Raw genomic sequence first — 21,326 nt, forward strand, 5'->3', positions numbered from 1 at the left:
GTTCAGGTCTCACCCCAGGTGTGCTGAATCAGAAATTCTTGGGGGTGGGGCCCTGCAGTCTGTTTTAGCAAGCTCTTCAGGTGATACTAGTGCTGGCTGAGGTTTGCTAACCACTGATCTGAACCCATCTCTTCATTTTATAAATAAGGAAAATAGACCCAAAGTATTCAAGGTCCACATAGCTTCTCTGTGTCCTAAAGTCTCATCCTCCAGGATAGGTTCTCAAATGCAATTGTTAGAAGAATATTCTGTATGGGCAGTGAAAATTACTAGAAAGGTAATTTTCCAACTTTTACTTTTAATTATTTAGTGTAGCATTGTGTTTTCAACTACCCACTAAGATATTGTTACTTGAACTCTAAGAGCCCAGGTTTCTCATCAGTAATACGGAGACAGACACACTGTTTTACTGTTATGTTATAAAAGATAATTAAGCAAACTTCATAACGGAGTGTTGAAAATAAAGTATCACGTGAAATGTAGTTTATCAATTATCTTTCCACAAGCTCACTCTCCAAGCTTTGATTTTTACCTGCCTCTGGATCTCAATCACAGATGATACCTTTTTGTTGTAAAATGTGTGTATCACTTACTGCATAGAACTGTCTTGCATCTATGCTTTGTCTCATTCTCCTAGGCTAATGGTGATGTTTTTAGCAAAGTACTATTTGCATAGTGGGTACAAAAATATTTGACTTAAGTATTGGTATTTTTACAGGTTGGAAAGACTATGCCTATTAATAAAATCTATCAGCCTTTCTGCTAAATAAACCTTCATAGGATGGCCTTTACAAAAATGACAAATGAGGGAATGACACTCTACAACATGACTTATGAGACAAAGTATGAAATGTAGAAAAACTAGAAACATGCAAATTTGTATAGGAATATGATTTTCGATGTGGGCCAAGTTGCATGAATATTAAGTTTTACCTAATTCATATTGAGCTAAGACAAGGCATGGTTGAGAAGGCAGTACTAGCAAATGGAGTGAATTAAATTGATATTGTTTTGGAATTAAGAGTTCATCTGGCTATCATCCTGTTTGTGTTTTGTCTTGTTTTTTAGCTTAAGTGGGATAATGAGGAAAAGGGTTAAATGCATTGTATGTGGCTAGGGAATATTGAATTATTGAGCTTGGGTTTTAGCAAGAACGAGGTGATTGAGCTATTTATTGAAACCAGTGGAGTCAGGTACTGTTAACAGCAAGCCTCTACAGAAAACTGGACGTCTCTATGGGCAGCCAGGCATTTACTTCCCCCTTTTTTCTTCTTTTATAAAATGTTTCTACCACGTCTGTCTCTTCAGTCTAAGGGATATATATAGTCTTCAAATGTATGGCTTTGGGTTCCTCTTTTTCCTAAAATCATGCTACTAAAACCTAGTTTTGTCATTGTAAGCTTAATATGACAAAGTGTTTGACAACTCTAGATTCTATAGCAACTATTTTCTGATCCTCTGGGAAAAGACAACGTGAATGTTCAGGTGCAGGCTTCACTTTTAATAGCAGGTTGAAAGGTATTTTTAGGTAACAAAACTGGGACCTCCACAATGATCCTGTGTGGAATAGGTATAAAGCAAGAATGTAACTGAGCCTAACCTAAGTAAAGTGCTAGCCCCACTGAAGGGCACTGAGTCTAATCACAGACTGGGTGAGGGTCGGTTGGGGGTGGCTGTGATGCAAATTGGTATCTTTGAGGCTCCGATCTGGGGAGGTGACAGTAGGATCCCTCTGTCAGTCCTCAGGCAGCTGGAAACAACTTTATTCCTGAGCAGTTCACCTGGGATAAGGCAAGACATGGGTCAGCGATCAGGCTCACTGGATGGAGCCTCCACTTCTTTAGTGGATAGCAGATGAGCATACGTGACTCCTGGGTTAGGGCTAGTCCATAGCACTAGAGGTTAGGGCTGAGCCTACTCCCAGTGAGGAATCTGAAGCATAGTTAGGAAAACTGACACCCACAGGAATGGGCAAACAGCCTGGGAATGGGGAAACATGTGATTGTGTTAGAGTGACCAACTCACCTGGTTTGCTCAGGACTTCTCCAGAGTCATCACAGAAAGTTTCATGCTATGGAAAATGTCTCAGTTCTGGCCAAATGGGAGTGGGCTACAAGTGGCCAGGAGGCATAAAAGGCCAAATTCTTTTGTTTTGTTTTGGTTTTGGTTTTGTTTTTTTGAGACGGAGTCTCGCTCTGTCCCCCAGGCTGGAGTGCAGTGGCGTGATCTCGGCTCACTGCAAGCTCAGCCTCCCAGGTTCATGCCATTCTCCTGCCTCAGCCTCCTGAGTAGCTGGGACTAGAGGCGCCTGCCACCACGCCTGGCTAACTTTTTGTATTTTTAGTAGGGACGGGGTTTCACCGTGTTAGCCAGGATGGTCTCGATCTCCTGACCCCGTGATCTGTCCGTCTCGGCCTCCCAAAGTGCTGGGATTACAGGCATGAGCCACCGCGCCTGGCCAAGGGCCTAATTCTTACATATCCTGGCAAATATAGCAGACATAGGACTTTGACAGCGAGAGGAGGTCTAGAGAGTCCTCTGACTAGTGAGGACATGTACAGAGTGAGGCAGGAAGAGCCAACATGCTGGAAGTCCAAATTATCTCCAAATTGTCAGCCTGGGGCAGGAAGGGACTGAGCAGTAATTAGTCTTTAGAGATATTCCAAAATAGAAGTTTGGCTTTGTTAGTCTGATAAATATTAAATGATAGTACTGAGTCCTTCCAAAATAATTAGAGGGTAAAAGAGTATCTGGCTAATGATAGCTGAGACAGCCTAGTCCAAAAAGCAGAATGCTCCATTGCTTCTACTTCTTGTGATTTTTGCATCCATACACGTGCTGTCTAGAGTCAGAGAGCCCTCCTACCCCTTGTTGCAGTTGGTTTCGTTTGACCGGAATGAACAACAATCCTAAAGGCTGGAATTAGATTCACCTGCAGTTTACCCTCAATTTGCAGTCTTTCAGTCATAAAAATGAGGGTTCTTTTCATGTTAACTAGCCTTATTCTTGAGTGTGATTCGTTATTATAGCAAATTTAATTTTGCATGAAAAGCATGATAACTAATTATATAGCATTTGCATACTCAGAACAAATTCCCAAAAATATTTGCATAAATTTCCTGATGTTCCGTTTGACTCTTTAACAACCTCATCATAGTAAATTGCCTTCCTAAATTGATTTAACACATCTGCCTTGTCTAGGAGTGGCTGATTTTTATGAAAAATAGGGATTAGAATAGTTAAATTGCTATCCACTGGTAAGTGAACTGTCTGCGTTGCTATCCCAAATATGTATATTTTAAAAAGGAATTTCTGTCTTAGGTGACTGTCCCAATACAAAAAACTTACCTGAGTCCAGGTGTCTTTTCATATCCCAAATAGTGCATAGTCTACTCATTGAATGGTTTTAGCTGCATAATGCTTTGAGAGGAGATACTTAAAAAAAAAAAAAAAAAGTAACATCCCAGGTGCACCTGCATCATATTTATCATGGGTACTTCTCTCGTGCTGATCTTTAAAACAGCACCTACATCATTAAATGCAAACATAGGCTTCACAGCAGGGCAGCTATTGCTGGTTTTGCATTATTTTAATTAAACTTCAGTGTTTCACCTGATGCAAGGTCTGATTGCCCAGCCCTCTACCCTCCAAAATGAGATCTTTTGAAAAGAAACCTTGAATTGTTCATCAATGCTGATAGTAATTCAAATTCTCTATAGCGTCAAATGATTTATCTTGAAAATGCAGGAGGTGGAAGGGGGCGGGGGAAGGGGTGGCTCACACACCAGGAGTGAATGATCGCAATGATCGGTTAATTTGACTATTGAACAGTCGTTTTTAAGGTGTAGTGTGATCAGAATCACCTGGAAGGCTCCTAAACCCATAAATTATTGGGCTCCTCCACCCCCAGAGTTCAGTGGGCCTGGGGAAAGGCCAGAGAATTTGCATTTCTAAATCAGTTTGCAGGTGATGCTAACAATGTTGGTCTGTGTCCACAGTGGGAGAACCGTTGCATTAGATCCTAATAGTTAGGATAATGTGTCTTTGTGAAGTGGGTGTTCAGTGGAGGCTAAGGGTACCATTTGGTCATCCCAGGTAGAACCCAGGGGAGCATACCAGCCGCCATCAGGTGATGGGCAGCGCTGAGTTATTGCATTGCACTGTTGCTCTTCCAAGGATGGACTGGGACAGAGACAGGGGCTCTGGGCACAAGGGCTTTCATATTAAAAGTTGCTATATGTCCCATTTCTCTCCAGATTTTCCAATGAGAAGGTTCAAAGAGTGCCACAGCTATGTTGCATCACATATTTGGTTTGGCCCCTCAGGAGAGAAGAAACTTTTCTCCTAAATCAGATTCTCCACAGTCAGAACAAAATGGCTTTCTAATTACCTTTCAAACAAGACCGCAGTGCTGTTTACTTCAGGTTGTATCAGCCCTCCAGTTTACCACCTATAAAAGCACTTTTTAATCACAGTATTGGTAATCAATTTATTCCACGAGACATTTGTGGAAGTGCTGAGGATAATCTCAAATTACTTCACATACTATAAGCTAGAGTTGAGAACCGAAGAAGCCAAGAAACAGGTTGTATTTAACGTCAGTGTCTTTATTGGAAAAAAGAGAAGTCTTTGCTACTGAGTTGTTTATTTTGGGTGGGGCAGGGGTGGGTATCTTCTACTTCATAAGTCCTTTCTCTGCATCTTCTTAAACCATCCTAAAAATCTTCCCTCAGTGATTGGCAGTTGATTCAGTAGGCATGATTCTCCTGAAAGCTGTTTATGCTGGTATTAGAGAATGAACTATGGCATAGGCTCAGTCTCTGGAGGTAAAGTTGAAGAGAAAGGGGTGTTGTAGTATCAGGAGTGGCTATTTTCCCACTGTTTCCCCTTTCCACACTCTTTCTTGACAGAGCTTGCTAAGATAGCAAACTAGAAAGAGGAGCTGCACAGTGAAAATATACACAGCCCCCTGAAGGGATTCCTCTGTTTCCAGGAGGCAGAGGCCCTCATTCTTACTCTGCCACCCTTTTGTTTCCAGCTTGGCCTTTTCATGGTCACATGTCAAGATCTAAAATAAGGATTGTCAGCCAGATGGGTCCTGCTTTGCACCTATACCCATTATACGAGTCCTGGTGTTGGCAATGGGCATCACATTGAAATACCAATTAACCAGTCCTCATGAAGCTAAGTGTCTTTCTGTAGAGTTGGCCTCTTTGTGGAAGATGTTGGACAAGTTCAAGTGTTTTCAGCACTAAGTCGGCTACAGCTGGGGAAGGATGCCTGGTTCTCCACATAACATTAGAAGCCCTCTGAGTTGGCAGCGCTGACTGGAGAGCAGGTTCTGTTGAATAGGCCTACAGTGTCTGAGGGGAGGTGCCCATGAATTCCAGCCCTGGTGAGGCCTCCACACCTGCACAGAACCCAACCCCAAAACCCCACCCCAGCCTCAGGGCTCTGCCTCCTTAGATGGAAACTAATCCTCAGTAGAGAACAGCTCTTTATCTTGAGTTCAAACTCTCCTACTAGTTGCTGGAAGGAGGCGGGTGGCCATGGAATACCATACTTAAATATCACACAGACAATTGCCCAAGAGGTCCCTCCTGCTCTTGTGTTCAATCTGAGCTTGCAGTTTTTCCCAGTTCAGTCCTCATCTTCACGGTAATTTCATCCTGGATGTGTTTTGGGTTCTGGTTTTGCAGCTTTTGTTAATCAAATTGAAACTTCTTTCTGACTTCCAGAATTCTTTATGACTTTTGGTTTGCTTTCATGTTCTATATTGGTGATACAGGTTTATTTTTTGTGATATGCATATGCAAAATACTAGGTCTGAGAAGGTCTCTTCAGGCACTCCATCTTTTATTTCCCGAGGCCTGTGGCAGGGAAATAAATGCCTATGGTCTCCTTAGTACATCTCTTCATATGGAGACCACATTTAGGGGTAAGAGGAAAACATGCTGGTCAGACGTAGTGATTCACTTGTTCTGCTGCCTTTTTATTGGAGGAAATGCAACAAGATAGAGCTAGTGTTTCTTTTCACCAAGACAAGTCAAACGGTATTCAACTGCTTAATACGAAAAATAGCCTGCAGCCCATGACAGCCAGGAGAACTCAGATCCGGTCCATTACTTTCGTCTTCACATTTTACCAGGAAAATAGAGACATAAATGTGATCAGATCCTGGGCACCACCCGTCCCCACCAAGAGGCAGTAGAGGCAGTCTTTGAAATACCTCACGCCAGGAAGAATGTTCGTTCCTCCAGGATGATTTATGTTCAGTGCCCGTAAGTGAGAAATGCAGTTTAACAGGCAACACACTGAAATCTGCACATCCACGAATGCTTTCTGGCTTAGAAAATAAAGTCCAAGCAAGGTTTATGTGTTAGTGCATAAATGTATAATCTCCTCACGCTGCAGGAAATAGCCTCTTTCTTGAGGGAAATCTCTTAAAGATAAATATAAAAATGAAACAAAAATTTTAAATAGTTTGACGGTCCTCTTGTGTGGCAAAAGGTGTCTTCCTGGAATAGGCGGCCCAAGTTTTCTTAAAAGAGTTCCTAGATCCAACATGAGGAGCACCATCTGCTCTGTTTCTAAAATGTCTTCATGTTTATCACCTTGTTTCCAGTCTCATTTGAATGTCAAGAGACTCCAAGGCCCTAACTCACTTTGGTAGAACAGGTATTGAAGGTGTTTCAGGGAAAGGTTTGGTGTGTTGATTGCATGGTGGTTGTGGCAGTTGGTTTGTTTTGTTGCGTTAAGTCACTGGAAATAACCAGAAATTCTATTTGGGAGACCATTCTCCAAAAGTGCCCCAAGGAGAACTGGCAACATCTTCCTACAAGTTCTTGTTAAAGTTAGATCTCTGGGTCCCATTTTATTCCCAGACTTACTGAACCTGAATCTCTGGGATAGGACCTGGAATGCACCCTTTTCCCAAGGGCTTCCATAGCCCCATGGCCTCTTGAAGACTGATCTTCAAAAATCACATGATATTTATGATATTTTCTGAAAAAGCTTTGTTCTTACTTGTTCTCCCTACCCTTGGCATAAAATTTTCTTTATTCTTCACCTTTCCCCAACCTCTACCCCAAGTGAAGTATTTGGAATGGCTCTGCCACTGAAACTGTTTTTGTCAGGCCGCTAATGACCTCTATATTGGCCAATTTGCGGGCCTGTCTTACTTGATCACTGATTGTATTTAACACTACCTTCTCCTTAGAACACCTTCTCCTATTCTTCCCTCACTGGCCTCTCCTTCATTTACTTTTTTTGTTTTTTCTCCTCCCAACCTCCAAGTAGTGGGTCCTTTTTTCTTTAGTGTAGTTCCTTCCTCAGGTAATCTCATTCGATGTCATGGCTCCATGTTTATATCCTTACACACTGGAATCCAAAATTCTTGAGCACTAACGACCTGGTTGACATCTGCTTTCATATGTAATGACATAGCAAACTTCACTGCCAAAGGAGAACAATTTAGTCAACACCCCTTGTACAAACTTACCCCTTTCTTAGTTTTCCCTCTGTCAATAAATAGCACATTATCCAACAGCTCAGGCCCAAAACCAAATATTATTTTGATTTTTATTTTATTTCATATCCCACATTCAATCCATCAGGAAGTTCTATTACCTCCATCTTCAAAACAGATTCTGAATCCAGCAACTTAGCATGATTCTCCCGGTGACCGCCCTAGTCAAAGTGACGATGATCTCCTTCCAGTGGCCTCAGCTGGTCTCCTTTCTCCTAGCTCCTGCCCCTGCCTGCTACTCCTTCAGTCAACAGCAGCCTGAAGGATCCTTTCAAGACTTAAGTGAGACCATTTGACTCCTCGAATCAAATCCCAGTGCAATTGTTCCCTATGTCACTGAGAACAAAAGGCAAAGTTCCTACAAGGGCTTAGGCAGCTGTGATGACCACCCTCCTCCCCTCACCCCATCTCTGCACTCCAGCCACACTGGCCTCTGTGCTGTTCCTGCAACATGCCGGCACACACTCCTGCCCCCAAAGTCCTTTATGCTGGTTTTCTCTGCCTAGAATGAGCCTCCCAGAGTAGCCACCTGGGTTAGTTCCCTCACTTCCTTTAGGTGTTTGCTCAAATGTCTTCAGTGTGGCCTTCCTCCAGCAGTCTATGTTAACGCCACCCCTCTACTTCAGCCCTTCCTTTCCTCTTCTCTGTTTTGTTTTTCCACTTACCTCCACTTATTTTGTCTGTCTCCTTCACAAAAATGTTACCTTCATGCAGGCAGAGACTTGTCTGCACTGTACATGGCTGTATTGCCCAGACCTTGAAGAGTGCCTGAACATAATTAGCCCTTGAAAATATTTGTAGAATAATTGCATCTGGCATTATTTACGTTGGCCTTATTAATCTCTTTAAGAGGACAGTGGGTGGTAATCGGGCTAATCAGTAAACTAATCCTGGTTACCATAATCCAGTGATTTGCAGAGTGGTCCCCAGACCAGCAGCATTAGAATCAACCTGGGAGCTTCTCACAGATGCAAATTTTCAGGCTCCATTGCATGCCCACTGAATCAAACTCTGGGGTCAGGACCCAGTAATCTGTGTTTTAACTAGCCCACCAGGTGACTCAGATGAACAGATGGGAGCCGTAAGTAGCAGCAAACAAATGTGTTCTCCATACTTGATGCCCTAACCCAATTCCAGTGCACTGGTTTCTAGAAATGCCTTGCCACCTATTATTTGCAGGTCTTGTGCTAGGTGCTGGGATTGCAAAGAATTCATAACTTGGCCTGTTCAGAAAAAGCAAGGAGCCTGGCTTTACTGGACTCCCAGGGTAGCTTTGGGGAGTGATGGGAGAGAAAATTAGAACATACCTGGCCAGATTTTGAATGGTATTGATAATCATAGGCTCAGGGGGTCCTGATATACCGTAGTGAGTGAAATGGCGTTCCGTGATCCAGTATTTGGGTAGAAGGAAATGTATGAAAGTACAGTGTACTGATGCAATGGATCATTGGTCAATTCCTGCTGTGTGTGGATGTAATACTGGGATTTAAATTAGTTTTTGAACTTTCCATGGCCAAATTCTTTCATGTAGAGTAGCTGGGGACCCAAGACTTTTCACTCATATAAGGCTCTACCGATGTTTCTCCATCAAGTGAAAAATAGAGGTTGAAATGAAGACTCGGCTAACTATGTCATTTGTATTTTTATGGTGGCTTTTTAAGAATATACACAATCTACTGTCATGCTGACAAATGCTATGTTACTGACTTGCAGAACTTGAGGACAGATTGAATTAGTTTTTATTTCTACCTCAGAAAAAAAAATAAATAAGTGAACTTATTTTTTCCACCTAAATGAATTCCTTCATTTGACCAATATGTTTTTATCTCCCAAGCTGCTATAAGAACGATATTTAAGAAAATGATACAGGCTGCTTAGAAATACAATAGTTACTATTTTGCTTAAAATTAAGTATAACTCTTTTTATCTAAGAAAGAATAAGTATTAGTAAGAGCATCTTTTTCAAATATAATATAACTAAAAGTTGTTTAACTTATGTGTAGATTTATGTCATTACTATTAACAGAGCAGAGTACTGAATGGGAGAATACAACTTAACTTCTGCCCTTACCCTCATTGCACTAGGACAGGGAAATCAAAGTGGAACCAAAGCCAAACTTACACAGATGCCCAATTAGAATGAATCTGAAAGCTCATTGCTTGATTTTGTTTTATGGCTTTGCATCTAGCCAGATTCCCTCCAACACACACTACAAATTGGTGGAGAGGGCTGTGGTGGAGGGGGTCATTCTGTAGCTAGTTTCCAGCTAACCAACATAAAATTCACTCTGAGGGCAGTTAGCTGTGGGAAGGGCATTCTTTAGGGCAGTGAAAAAATGTGCTGAACTGAGCAAAAACAGACTTTTAAAGTCTGTTATTGTCTGACCCTAAGCAAATTACTTAACCATAATCTGAGCATTAGTTTTCTAAATTGAAATGGTGACCATGACTCAAAGATGTTGTGAGGCTTAAATGAGAATGGTTGTCAAAGTGCTTTGGAAAACTATAACATCTACAAACAACATCAATCAATCAAGTAATATAGAGATGACTGCTGCTTTGTATTTCACTGTTTGCCATGTTAACTTTCAAAAGAATTGACCAATATTTATATTACTTGTTACATAGGCTAAGTGTACAGTAACAAAGCCCAAAATACAGTGTTTTAAATAAATAGGAATTTATTTCTATCTTATTTAGGTCAAAGGGAGGTAGAAAGACTAGGGTCAGTGGATAGGTGCTCTAAGAACTATCACTTTAGCTATCCTTTGCATGTAGGACTGTCTCTGAGCCCAAGGCGTCACTGTTTCTGGCCAGGGGAAGAGTGCACAATGGGCCGTATCTTGTCTTTAGGCTGGGGATTTCCTGGATATTGCATAAACCATTTCTGCTTACCTCTCTTTGGCTTGAACTCAGGCACATGTTCACCTCAAGCAGCACAGGAGGCTGGGAAACATAATTTCTAGCTTGGGAGTAGTGTGTCCAGCTAGAACTGGGGAGAGTTGGGAGATTTTTTTTAAGAGGGGAAAAATATATAATAGGGAACAGTTAAGCAGTATCCAACAAATTGAAGTATGTTTTACTCTGAAGATCTGCTAAGCTGTACTCATAGTCTGATCTGCATTAGTCTACTGCCTTGATACCAAATAGCAGGTCATGAGGCTTTTCAGTGGTCTCATGTGCTCTCTGAATATACTCTGTCACTGTTAATTCATATTGATGGAATTTTCATATATGACGGAGGTTATAGAGAGATGTTTTCACTCTATGCGGTTTGCTAGTCATCATGCTATCAGTTATCTCTCCATTTGAAAGCAAATTTTGGTTGTGAATTTTACTGTGTTGAAATTTTTGACAGCTCCTATGATTTACATGCCATAGATGAGCAATGTACCTAGATTTTCTTCAGAGTTGCAAGATTAGAAAAGCATACTGATTTTGCGAAATTATCAATAGCTTGTCTTTGGAATGTCATTTCTGGCTTGTACCAATAGAATAAAATTATGAGTATACAGTAATTTAGAAAACTGCTAGGATTAAGTATATATATTTGGTGTCTGCTTCCCAGTTTCTGGCACAGAACTCCTAAAACCCTTGTAGATAGGGTACTAGGAGAACCTTTTGTTCTAATATTTGGTCTTTGGCTCCTGGTTTCTGACACAGAGTTCCTAAAACCTTTCTTATTTTCTGAGTGATAACGTCTGACACAGAGCTCTTAAATCCCTTAGAATTTTCCGGGTGATAGGAGCATCTTTTGCTCTATTTAGAAGACTCTTTGTGGGCTTCTGGATAGCCTCAGGACGGGGGCTGGTTGCCAGGGGAACCAACCATGTGATTAAAGGGTTGGAACTTTCAGCCCTACCTACCAAGCTCTGGGTGAGTTGACCACCAATGGCCACTGATGTAATCAGTCATTCCTACATAATGCATCCTCCATAAAACCCAAGAGGATTGGGCTCAAGGGGCTTCCAGATAGCTGAACTCATGGAAGTTCCTGGAGGGCAGTGTGCCAGGAGAGAGCATGGAAGTCCTGAACCCCTTCTCCCATACCTCGTCCTAAGCAGCTCTTCCATCTAGCTGTTTATCTGTATCATTTGCAGTATCACTTACAATAAATGAGTAAACCTAAGTAAAATGCCTCCTTGAGTTCTGTGAACTGCTGTAGCAAATTTATCAAGCATGAGGAGGTTGTGGTGGGAACCCTGATTTATAGCTGGCTGGTCAGAAGTATAGGTGGCAGCCCACTGTGGTACTTGTGATTGGTGTCTGAAGCCAGGAGCAGTCTTGTGGGACTGAGCCCTTACCTTGAGGGATCTGATGCTATCTCCAGGTAGATGGTGTCAGAATTGAGTTAAATTATAAGACACCTAGTTGGTGTCTGCTGGAGAATTGTTTGGTTGATGTATAGGGAAAGATTCCCATTCATCTGGTGTCAGAAGCATCACATTGAGTGGTGCATGAGAGAGGAGAGGTAAAACGAAACAAAAACACTGTTTCTGCTGTCTTGTCATGATTGCCTAATGTTTCGATGATCATCAAAACCTTTTCAAGTAAAAGTTTTGGAAGACTGAGACAACTTATAGACTAATCTCAGATTCTCTTATGAGCCTGGTTATATCCAGCCAATTAATTCACTCTTTCACTTACTCAACACACTCTTGAGTGCTTGAGATGTTCCAAGGGCTATGGTAGGTGCTGGAGGATACAGAAATGAAGGATGACATACTTGAAAGAGTGTGTGGCACATCCAAAGGGACCTGTTTGGGAAATAGCCATACTCACAGGATTGGACCTCCAGAGTGTGATTGAGCAGCGTGGGCCATGCCGAACCTCCGAGTGATGGGGAGGAATTTATTTCTATCTTATTTAGGTCAAAGGGAGGTAGAAAGACTAGGGTCAGTGGATAGGTGCTCTAAGAACTATCACTTTAGCTATCCTAAAGTGATGGGGAGACACTTTCAGAGAATACCAGGGAGGAAGAGTATGATTTTAAAATGTGAAGTTCTGCAGGTACTGGTCATAAGATAAGGACCAAGCAAAATCCTGGGATTCCACCTTGTGGAGGCCATCAGTGGCTCTAATGGGAAAGCTCCACTAGAAGGTCTGCCTTAGATAGAAGCAAGGTTGCAGCTGTTTGAGGAGGGAATGGGAAAGAGGAATTCAAGACGGCTGATGCTAAGATGGCAACAGGAGGATGGAACTGTTCAAGCCGGGACTCCTGAACTGATTTGCTCATGGTGTTTAACATTTAAAAAAGTCTCTTTGGAAGCATTTATACTGGTACAGATGCCAGTTAATTATGAGACACCTTTGTATTTATTACCTTGTCTGTATAATTCCCAAAGTGGGTATTTTATTTGAGTTTTTTACATTCGCCATGCAGATATACCTTTTTTATTAAGAGATGCCCCCCCCAACCTTAAAAATTACTTTGTTGTGGTAGTTAGTCATTTCCTAATTGCAGACAGTTCTGTTGATTTGAACAGCTGGCCGCCTCACCGGTGCTGCTTTGCCAAAAGGTGAATTGGGGATTCTATGTTACTAGTCACAAAATTGCTGGCAGGATTTCACAAGCTCTGCCATAAGTTATGCTGATTATAATGCGAAGATTATTTGGAGGGATTTTTGGATCTCTGCAAGCTTTGATATACGATTTTATTTTAAACTCCACTTAAGATGAATGATACTTAAGATCCTCACATCATTAGAATTCATTTATAATGGGCCTCTCTCAGAACTGACCTACTTCAGACAATAGGAGATTCGCATTAAATGGGCTTATGCTACAAAGACATGCAATGTTCAGTATATCTATAAACCTCTAATCACTTTAAATGTTTCATACTAATTGCCCTGAAACATGTGCATTAAAAGAAGTGAAAGGCAAACTTCCTGAAATATATCTCTAAAATGATTCTAATTTGCATAAGTTTGAGCCAAGGAACAGATGTCTTTTTAATGCTGTACCTTTGTGAAATTTTTAAAACATAAAATATGACTTGGTGTAACTTGGTACCCCCCGCCTTCAGCCCGCTTAATCCTAACTTTGGTGAAATGCTTTCATCAGACCACTAACGAGGGCAAGTGGAAAGGGGGGTTCATTGTTTCAAACACGAACCTAGCTTTAGAATAATATAAAGGAAATGGTTTCCTTGTGGCATTTCAGATCAAGCCTTCTAAAATTTATAATCAAATCTTCATGGACATTATTTTCTGGGACGGTATTTTTCTATGTAATATCCATTACTTTAAATTTTTGTAATGAGCATATAGTTTTTTAAAACTACAGACAAAGAAAAAATATACAGAAGAAAATTAAATTAGCCCATAATATTACCATTTACTGTAGGATATTAATCTTTCATATACATTTTCTAAATTGTGATGAGAGGGATTATGTAGTTTTTTATCCTGCTTTCACTTAGCATTACACTGTTTTCTAGTTTATTACATATTCTTTACAAAGTTTAAGAATTGTATTTCTTTGAATGAAAAAAGCATGCTTTATTTTAATTATTCCTAGAGTTTTGGAAAATAAGACATACCCAGTCTTTCCATATTGTCACAAATAATATTTCGATAAATATCATTTGCTTTAATCTGATTATTTCCTCAGGCTGATTTCTAGACAGGGAGTTTCTAGATCAAAAGGGCACGGATGTCTTAAAATCACATGTATCACCAAATTGCTTTCCCCAATTGTACCTACACAGGAAAAACACACTGTTATACTTAAGCATTTTTTATTATCAAGTCAAAAATAGAACAATAATTTCTTCCCCTGTATTCAAAGTGATTTATGCACCCTTCTATCAATAGTTCCCTCTTTCTTTCCCTCTTGTCCTCCTTCTGCCCATCACAAAAATAGATAATGTATATTCTACTTTTTCTTTCTGGGATTTTATGTTATTTTATAATTACCTTTTTAAACATCTGTTTGACTGGATTAACCTCTTTTGAAGCCTCTTTTTATATTGTGAATTCCTATTTTTTATTCTTTGCTCAGGTATTACATATGTGCATATATACTTATACATGCATGTGTACATATACTTATCTGGCACACAGACACCTTTTGGTTATACACATGTGTATCTTTAAGTTTTTCATTAAAAAATGTAGGTCCTGTATTTTATGAATTCATGAATGCCTGAGAATGTCTTTCTGTTGCTTTGTTACATAGGAGCTACTTAATTGGGAATAATATTTATGGTTTGTCTATAAACTAATTTCAATGGGCATTTGGGGTGGCTGTAAGCTGTGGAGCTAATGTGGTTTTTCTCCTTGTTGGGCTATAAGCATTCGAACAAGCCCCCCATTTTTGCCTTCACTATTTTTATTCAACTCTTGTGCCAATAGACGTGTGGATTGTTTTCCATTAACTCTACCTGGAAAGTGATGAATCCTTTCGATGTGCATAATCACGTCCTTATTTTTTCCCCTGTGCTGAAATATTTCTTTATCCCTTTGTTTGTTGTTTGCATTTCAAATCTTATCAAGTACTCAAATGCTCTCATTATTTGGCAAACCAATATTTTCTGGCCTGTTTATCAATCATGTCTGCATTCATTTTCATCCTTATCCTTTATTTCTTAATTTAGTTACAGGTTAAGTTTATCCTCCTCAGGACTGTATGTATGTTTTCATTGTCAATTCTACTATTTATTGTATCTAAGGTAGGTTTTGTAATTCTAAGAGAAACCAGTAGAATAGGATATTCATCAAGTTAGTAGTAACAATAGTTTAATAATGTCTTTGTGCTGAATGAGGTAGGAAGTTGCATGCTGAACAAAGCAAGGCTTGGGAAATAGACATTTTTCATAGATAATGTGTTAGGAATAGTGAACACTGACATCAAGGAAGATGTGGATATGGTTGTTTATTTTTTCTCCCTAGATTACATCATGCTTACTCTTCACTAACTGAATGATACGTATACTAATTGACTTATACTGTAGAAATAGGAGAAGAGGAATATGTAAGTACCTGGCCTGGGTTGGGGAATTTGATTGTTTCCCAAATGAGATATTGAGAAATAGACTTTCACCTGTATGAACAATTCAGCGCCAATACACCAAAATCTGTTGCCTGTTGTCTCTGAAGCACCATTTCATGGTCAGGAGAGTCACCTTATAATAAAAATCACAGGACAGCAATAAATAGGTTTCCATTCGGTGAGTACAGTCTATGTTGCCTTGAAATTCTTAGCTCACTGAGCCCCGTCTTTATTTTATGTCATTTTATTATCTTGGCCGCTCACCCTATTATCTTGTAAAATCTAATTCTGCTGTCTTTTCATCTCAACATTAAAAAAAAAAATCTTCCTTCACATGTGTCAGAGAGACCACATCTTTCTGGATACTAGTGAACATGTGAAGGCTCTTTCTAAAATGCTTTCATATCTTTCTTATGTAAGTAATTTTCAGAGTCACACCCTCTTTTATGATTAAGGATCATGTTCTCTCTCTTTTCCTACAGTACTTGTACATGGGTTCCATGGTGCATTTTTTCAGTTTACTCTGAAAAAAAATCTGTCTGGACCTTTTCTTTCTGCCTTTGCAGGCATGCTGGGATACTGGAGTCTCTGTACAATAACCTCCTCTGTGTACTTGCTCCCAAAGCTGTTGCAGCCACTATGCCTACAGCATTTGACTTATGGTGACCATAGTTTTCTCTTAACTACTGCCAGCCCCAGTGCTACCACCCTCCATGGTTTTCTTGGAGTTAATCTCCAAAGGGATCCACAGAATTCCCCCAGGAGTAATTCTAGTTTATAATCTTGTGATAGTGTTTTCACATTAGGTAACTAACTTTTCCAGTTTAGGGTCCAGAAATGATACAGGCATGAAGGTACTTCCTAAGTTCTTTCAGGTTGAGCAAAAACAGTTTCACTTAACAAAAAATATATGTAAGATGCATGTCTCTTTTCCCAATCCATTTGTGTTAGCCTTATATTGAGGCAATACCTTAATAAATAAGTAAAATATATTGAATGTTGGAAGTAAGAGTGCCATAGAAAAAATATAGCTGAAAAGAGGGATAAATAATCGATAATCTTAGTTTCCCATTTTTAAGTGGTTTAAGATTTGTCATCATAGTTATTTATATGGAAAATAGGATAAAGCTAGTTTAAATGGAAGCAGCTAGTATTTTTATTTGAAATAACTTTGAAATCACAAGCCAGTGACAACTACATTCAATGATTAGAGATCAGTATTATCAATCTCTGCCTAAATGCCTATTCTAATATTTAGTGTGTATAACCTAAGAACTGTACACTTAAAAGTCTTGAAGTTTGGCAAGAGAAGAGAAAATGAAAAATGGCTTCACCTTGTAAAGTGATCTTCCTTTTGAAAAGAGGTATATAATACTCTGAAAAAGGCCATGCTTGCTATTTGGCAGCCATGATGGATGTATGTACTTAAACTTCTTGTTTAACACTTACAATGCCTCCATAAATGAAGCATTATTTATGCCTCTGACAAAGATGAAGAAACTAAGGCTTAGACAGATTTAATAATGTGACCAAGGAACATAGCTAGTAAGTATCAAAACCAGGATTTGAACCTAAGTCTCTTTGATACTGAAGTCTTATTTGTCATCACTACACCTTTCCGCTTCAACCTCTGACTTGAGATAATCAGAATGAACAAAATGACAAGTCCAAGCTGCTTTCTAAGGCTTGCACCTGATTTGGTCCTGCCTACCTCTCCAACTTCATTTGAGACCCAGTATCCCTGAGTCCCTGCTCCCAGCACCCACTGGCTTCCTTCTGTTCCTCCAACAGCAAATTTCAGGACCTTTGCATATGGTGTTTTTGCTGCCTGCAGTGTCTGGCTCCCTTTTCTCTATATGGTTTCCTTCTCTTCCAAGTCTTAGCTCAAATATCACTTGGTTGGAGTCTTCACGTGACATAGCTGCTCCTCCCAGTCTTTCCTATTACCTGTTTACTTCATAGCATGTAGCCAATATGAAACCAATCTGTTCATGTATTTAGTATGCCCCTTTGACAGACTGTAAGCTCCTTGAGGTCAGTGGCTTTCCCCCTCTTGGTGATTACCATATCTGCAGCACTTAGAACAGCTCGTGGCATCTAACAGATGTTTAAAAATAGTTGTTAAATGAAGAAAAAATGAATAACTTTAAGATCTGTACATTTATTTCTACTTGGGAACAATGTATTTAGTTCTTCTTGGCTGAACATATTTGAGAATTCATGTATTTGATAGTGTCAAGTGTTCTAAATCATGGTTTAGCCTTGGTCAGGACACTTAAAAGCATAACCACGTATGCTGCAACTTCCTTCAGTAGCACAGATTTCTGCTTTGTTTTTAACAATCCCAGTGGTCTTGTTTAAATAACTATTCAGTAGTCACCTGAAAATAAGTGTTTATTCAATAAGCATAAAACTTCTTAGCTAATTATCTATAACAGAATTACAGTATCTTAGAATCATAACAGATTTAACTAGACAAGGACTTAGTATACCCTCTAGTCTAGGGAACATTTTGGAAAGGTAAAAAGGCTTTTCAAGGCCACATGGGTAGATCCAGGATCAAAAGAAATCAGGACTGGTCCCTTTCCATTATATGGGGTCAACGCCCATCTTTCTCCCAGCCCCTCACCTTATTGTGGTGAATATTTCTATAAGAGCAGTACATCATGTATAGCGTTTCATAAGAAACCTACATTTCTGAAAGGAAAATATCACTGTTAATCAAAGTTCCCAGTTTATTTCAAATCTATAGAAATGGAACAGTAGCTTTCATGGGTGCCTTAACATCGAAATCATTGCATACTATTCCATCGAAGGCTGCTATAATGTAGAAGCAGAGGCCTGCAGGGTAGACTTCAAAACAGAAAGGGAATAAAATACCAGATTCAGAGCAAAACAATATAAAATGATTTGTATAGGTCGTATTTTCTCCAGGTTAGCAAAGGAAACACCATTGCATATGAGCCTCGTATGCAGAAATCAAAAATTAAATCCATTGTAATAATCTATGGATTTTTCTGCTTACTTCTCACATGACACATGAATTCTTTATTTTTTTTTTTCAGATACGTTTCAGGAAAATAGTTTGATTTAGAGAAATAAATTTACATATACATTTCTATAGAGCAGAACACACCATACTTTTCATGTCTTTTTAGAAGCCAAAGATTTATGTTTAAGAATTTAAAAAAAATCACATATACTGTTTTGTGTGTATATATGGAGCTGAAGAAAAATGGACATGTCCATTAGTGTATACAAGTACCCAGTGAATATGGGTATATATTGTATTTATATAAAATATTCTATACAGTTTAAAAACATTACTTTTGCTGGAACATGACTGTCATAAGACCAGTAAAATCAAGAACTGTTTTCTCTATTTTTTTTTCTATGATGGGCAGAAACATTTGTATACAGTAGAACACAGACCCCAGTTTAGATGACTATGAAATTTAGGCCTTTTTTTCTGTGAGTAAGAGGATCGTAATGCTGACTCAGTGTAACGACCGTTCTCTTCTGTGATTTGTTTACAAAACTATCATGGATATGAGAAAAATAGTATTTACATATGATTGTAAGTCACAGAAGCAGAGAATCCTAGAACCGGAAGGGAACTAGGGATAATCTTTCGAAAATACTCCTTGTAGAAATAAGGACAGAGTCTCAGGATGGTGGGGACTGTGGTAGCGAGCTTTCATCTGTCTTTGTCTGCTTGTGCAGGAATACATGGACTCCAATAAATACATTGAGCATCTGCTGAGTCAACTCGAAGAGCAACACAGGAGTCTCTGGAGGTGAGTTTAATTCATGTTCTTATTTGTTTGTTCATGCAGCATCCTTTAGAGCTTTGTTGATCTAAAATGTTTCAGTTAGACTACAGAATATATGTTAAGTTCTTGTCTCGCTAAAAACTGTTAGATTCTAAGAAACTGTTGTCCTGGAATGGCAAAGCTGTAATGTGGAAGCTAGAACCCAAATTCTTTGATCCTTGCTTACTTCAAGATTTATTTAAGTTTCTCTCTAGTTAAAAAGTAGAACATTGCTGCTTCAAAGTCCAGCTTCTCTTCACATTAAAGGGGAATATTTTAATAATGCTGTTGTACAGCTACCCAATATTTAGTTTTTATTCTACATAGAGGGTTCTGACACTAGGTAAGGAAAATATCTGAGAAGGTTTCTGCATGCATATTAGAAATGGTAGATTAATATCACAGAAGTCATATTGCCAAGTTATTCATTCCCTGGGGCCTCTTAGGAATTGAGATTGGCAAAGATGGTTGTAATATTATTATTTAGCTTTTTAGGACACGTGCCGTTATGTCTTTTATAGGTGCTGCTATAGAACTTAAATTTCCTTTTTGAAGTTCCTATAGCTCTTACTTACTTTTTGAAATAAGTTTGCTGGTACTTAAATACATGATGCCTCACATTGTACCAAAATTGTTTTATTAAGTACATTTGTCTCACCAACCCTCAGTAAGCCCCTAAAGTCATTAATTAATTAATTAATTAATTATTGAGACAGAGTTTTGCTCTTGTTGCCCAGGCTGGAGTGCAATGGCAGGATCTTGGCTTACCACAGCCTCCACCTCCCGGGTTTAAGCAGTTCTCCTACCTCAGTCTCCCATGTAGCTGGGATTACAGGTGCCCGCCACCATGCCCAGCTAATTTTTCTTATATTTTTAGTAGAGATGGCGTTTCACCATGTTGGCCAGGCTGGTCTTGAACTCTTGACCTCAGGTGATCCACCCGCCTCGGCCTCCCAAAGTGCTGAGATTACAAGTGTGAGCCACCGGGCCCAGTCCGTTTATTTCTTTTCATCTCCTTGCAGCATGGGGAGAGTGCTCTCTCTGCACACAGAGATGGCAGGTAAATATTTACTAACTCTCTTGTTTTCGTGCTAGACCTCATCCAAATCCATCACCATGGGGCTCCTTGCCAGGCTGGGTTGCCTCTTCTTGTTGCACCATTGTAAAAATTCTAATAACCTCGAAATGTATCTTCTTTCAGGAGGTCTAGGTCTTGGGTAAAGTACTATATAGTTTAATATGTTATATTCTTACATTCGTTTTTCTACTGGAAGACAGACCTCTGATTATAGTAACAGAGAATATTCTATTTCTATACCTAGAAAAACTGCTGGTAGGATACAACAAAAATTCAGTGAAGGCTGTTTGACACTAATGGACACACCAGTTAATTTTATGTAATTGATGCAATATTTGCTAGATTTGTTTTTGAGAACTATACCCTGATTCTGATAGTTTTCTTTTGCGAGCCAATGTATTAATTAAATCAACAACAATGTATGTATGGTTGTGTCCTTTTAATTATATCTTCTATAGATCTCTTGGAAAGTATATTTTTAAAACTGTATAACTGATATAATGTTTTATTTCAACTATTTATATAGAATATTTTATTTTTCCCATCTTCCTAAAGAAAAATTTACAGAAAAATAATGAATGCCATCTGATGAAAGAAATTTAGAGTTTAATTTGGTTAGTAAGTGTATCTTACATGCATTATTATAGATGAATAATGGTTTCATGGGCTCTTTGAACCAAAATAACCTGCATGGAAAGGGCTATTTTTCTTACTTTCTTGAGGTAGGTAATAAAAACCTAGGTCTTCTCAGATATGATTAAATTAAAATTCCATTTCAGGCATGGAGTTAACATAAAGTGAGAGCTTAGAATTTTGTGTATAGTTACTTCCATTTTCCTTCAGAAATGGAATTATTACTACTGAGGAAGCAAAGCCTTATATATAGTGTCAGAGGATCTAATAAAAATGCTC

The 21,326-nt window shown here is 39.2% G+C and overlaps 1 protein-coding gene across 4 annotated transcripts in view; it reads left to right on the forward strand.

The window, feature by feature from the left end:
- NCKAP5 (NCK associated protein 5) overlaps nt 1-21,326 on the forward strand; it is a 977,998-nt gene that overhangs the window by 331,585 nt on the left and 625,087 nt on the right. For all 4 annotated transcript variants that reach the window (XM_050750930.1, XM_050750929.1, XM_050750926.1 and 1 more), the window contains one exon: nt 19,248-19,321. In XM_050750930.1, coding sequence (XP_050606887.1) covers nt 19,248-19,321 — 74 coding nt within the window. The remainder of the gene's footprint in view (nt 1-19,247; nt 19,322-21,326) is intronic.

Source organism: Macaca thibetana, chromosome 12 (genome assembly GCF_024542745.1).
Source record: "Macaca thibetana thibetana isolate TM-01 chromosome 12, ASM2454274v1, whole genome shotgun sequence".
NCBI classification, from domain to species: domain Eukaryota; kingdom Metazoa; phylum Chordata; class Mammalia; order Primates; family Cercopithecidae; genus Macaca; species Macaca thibetana.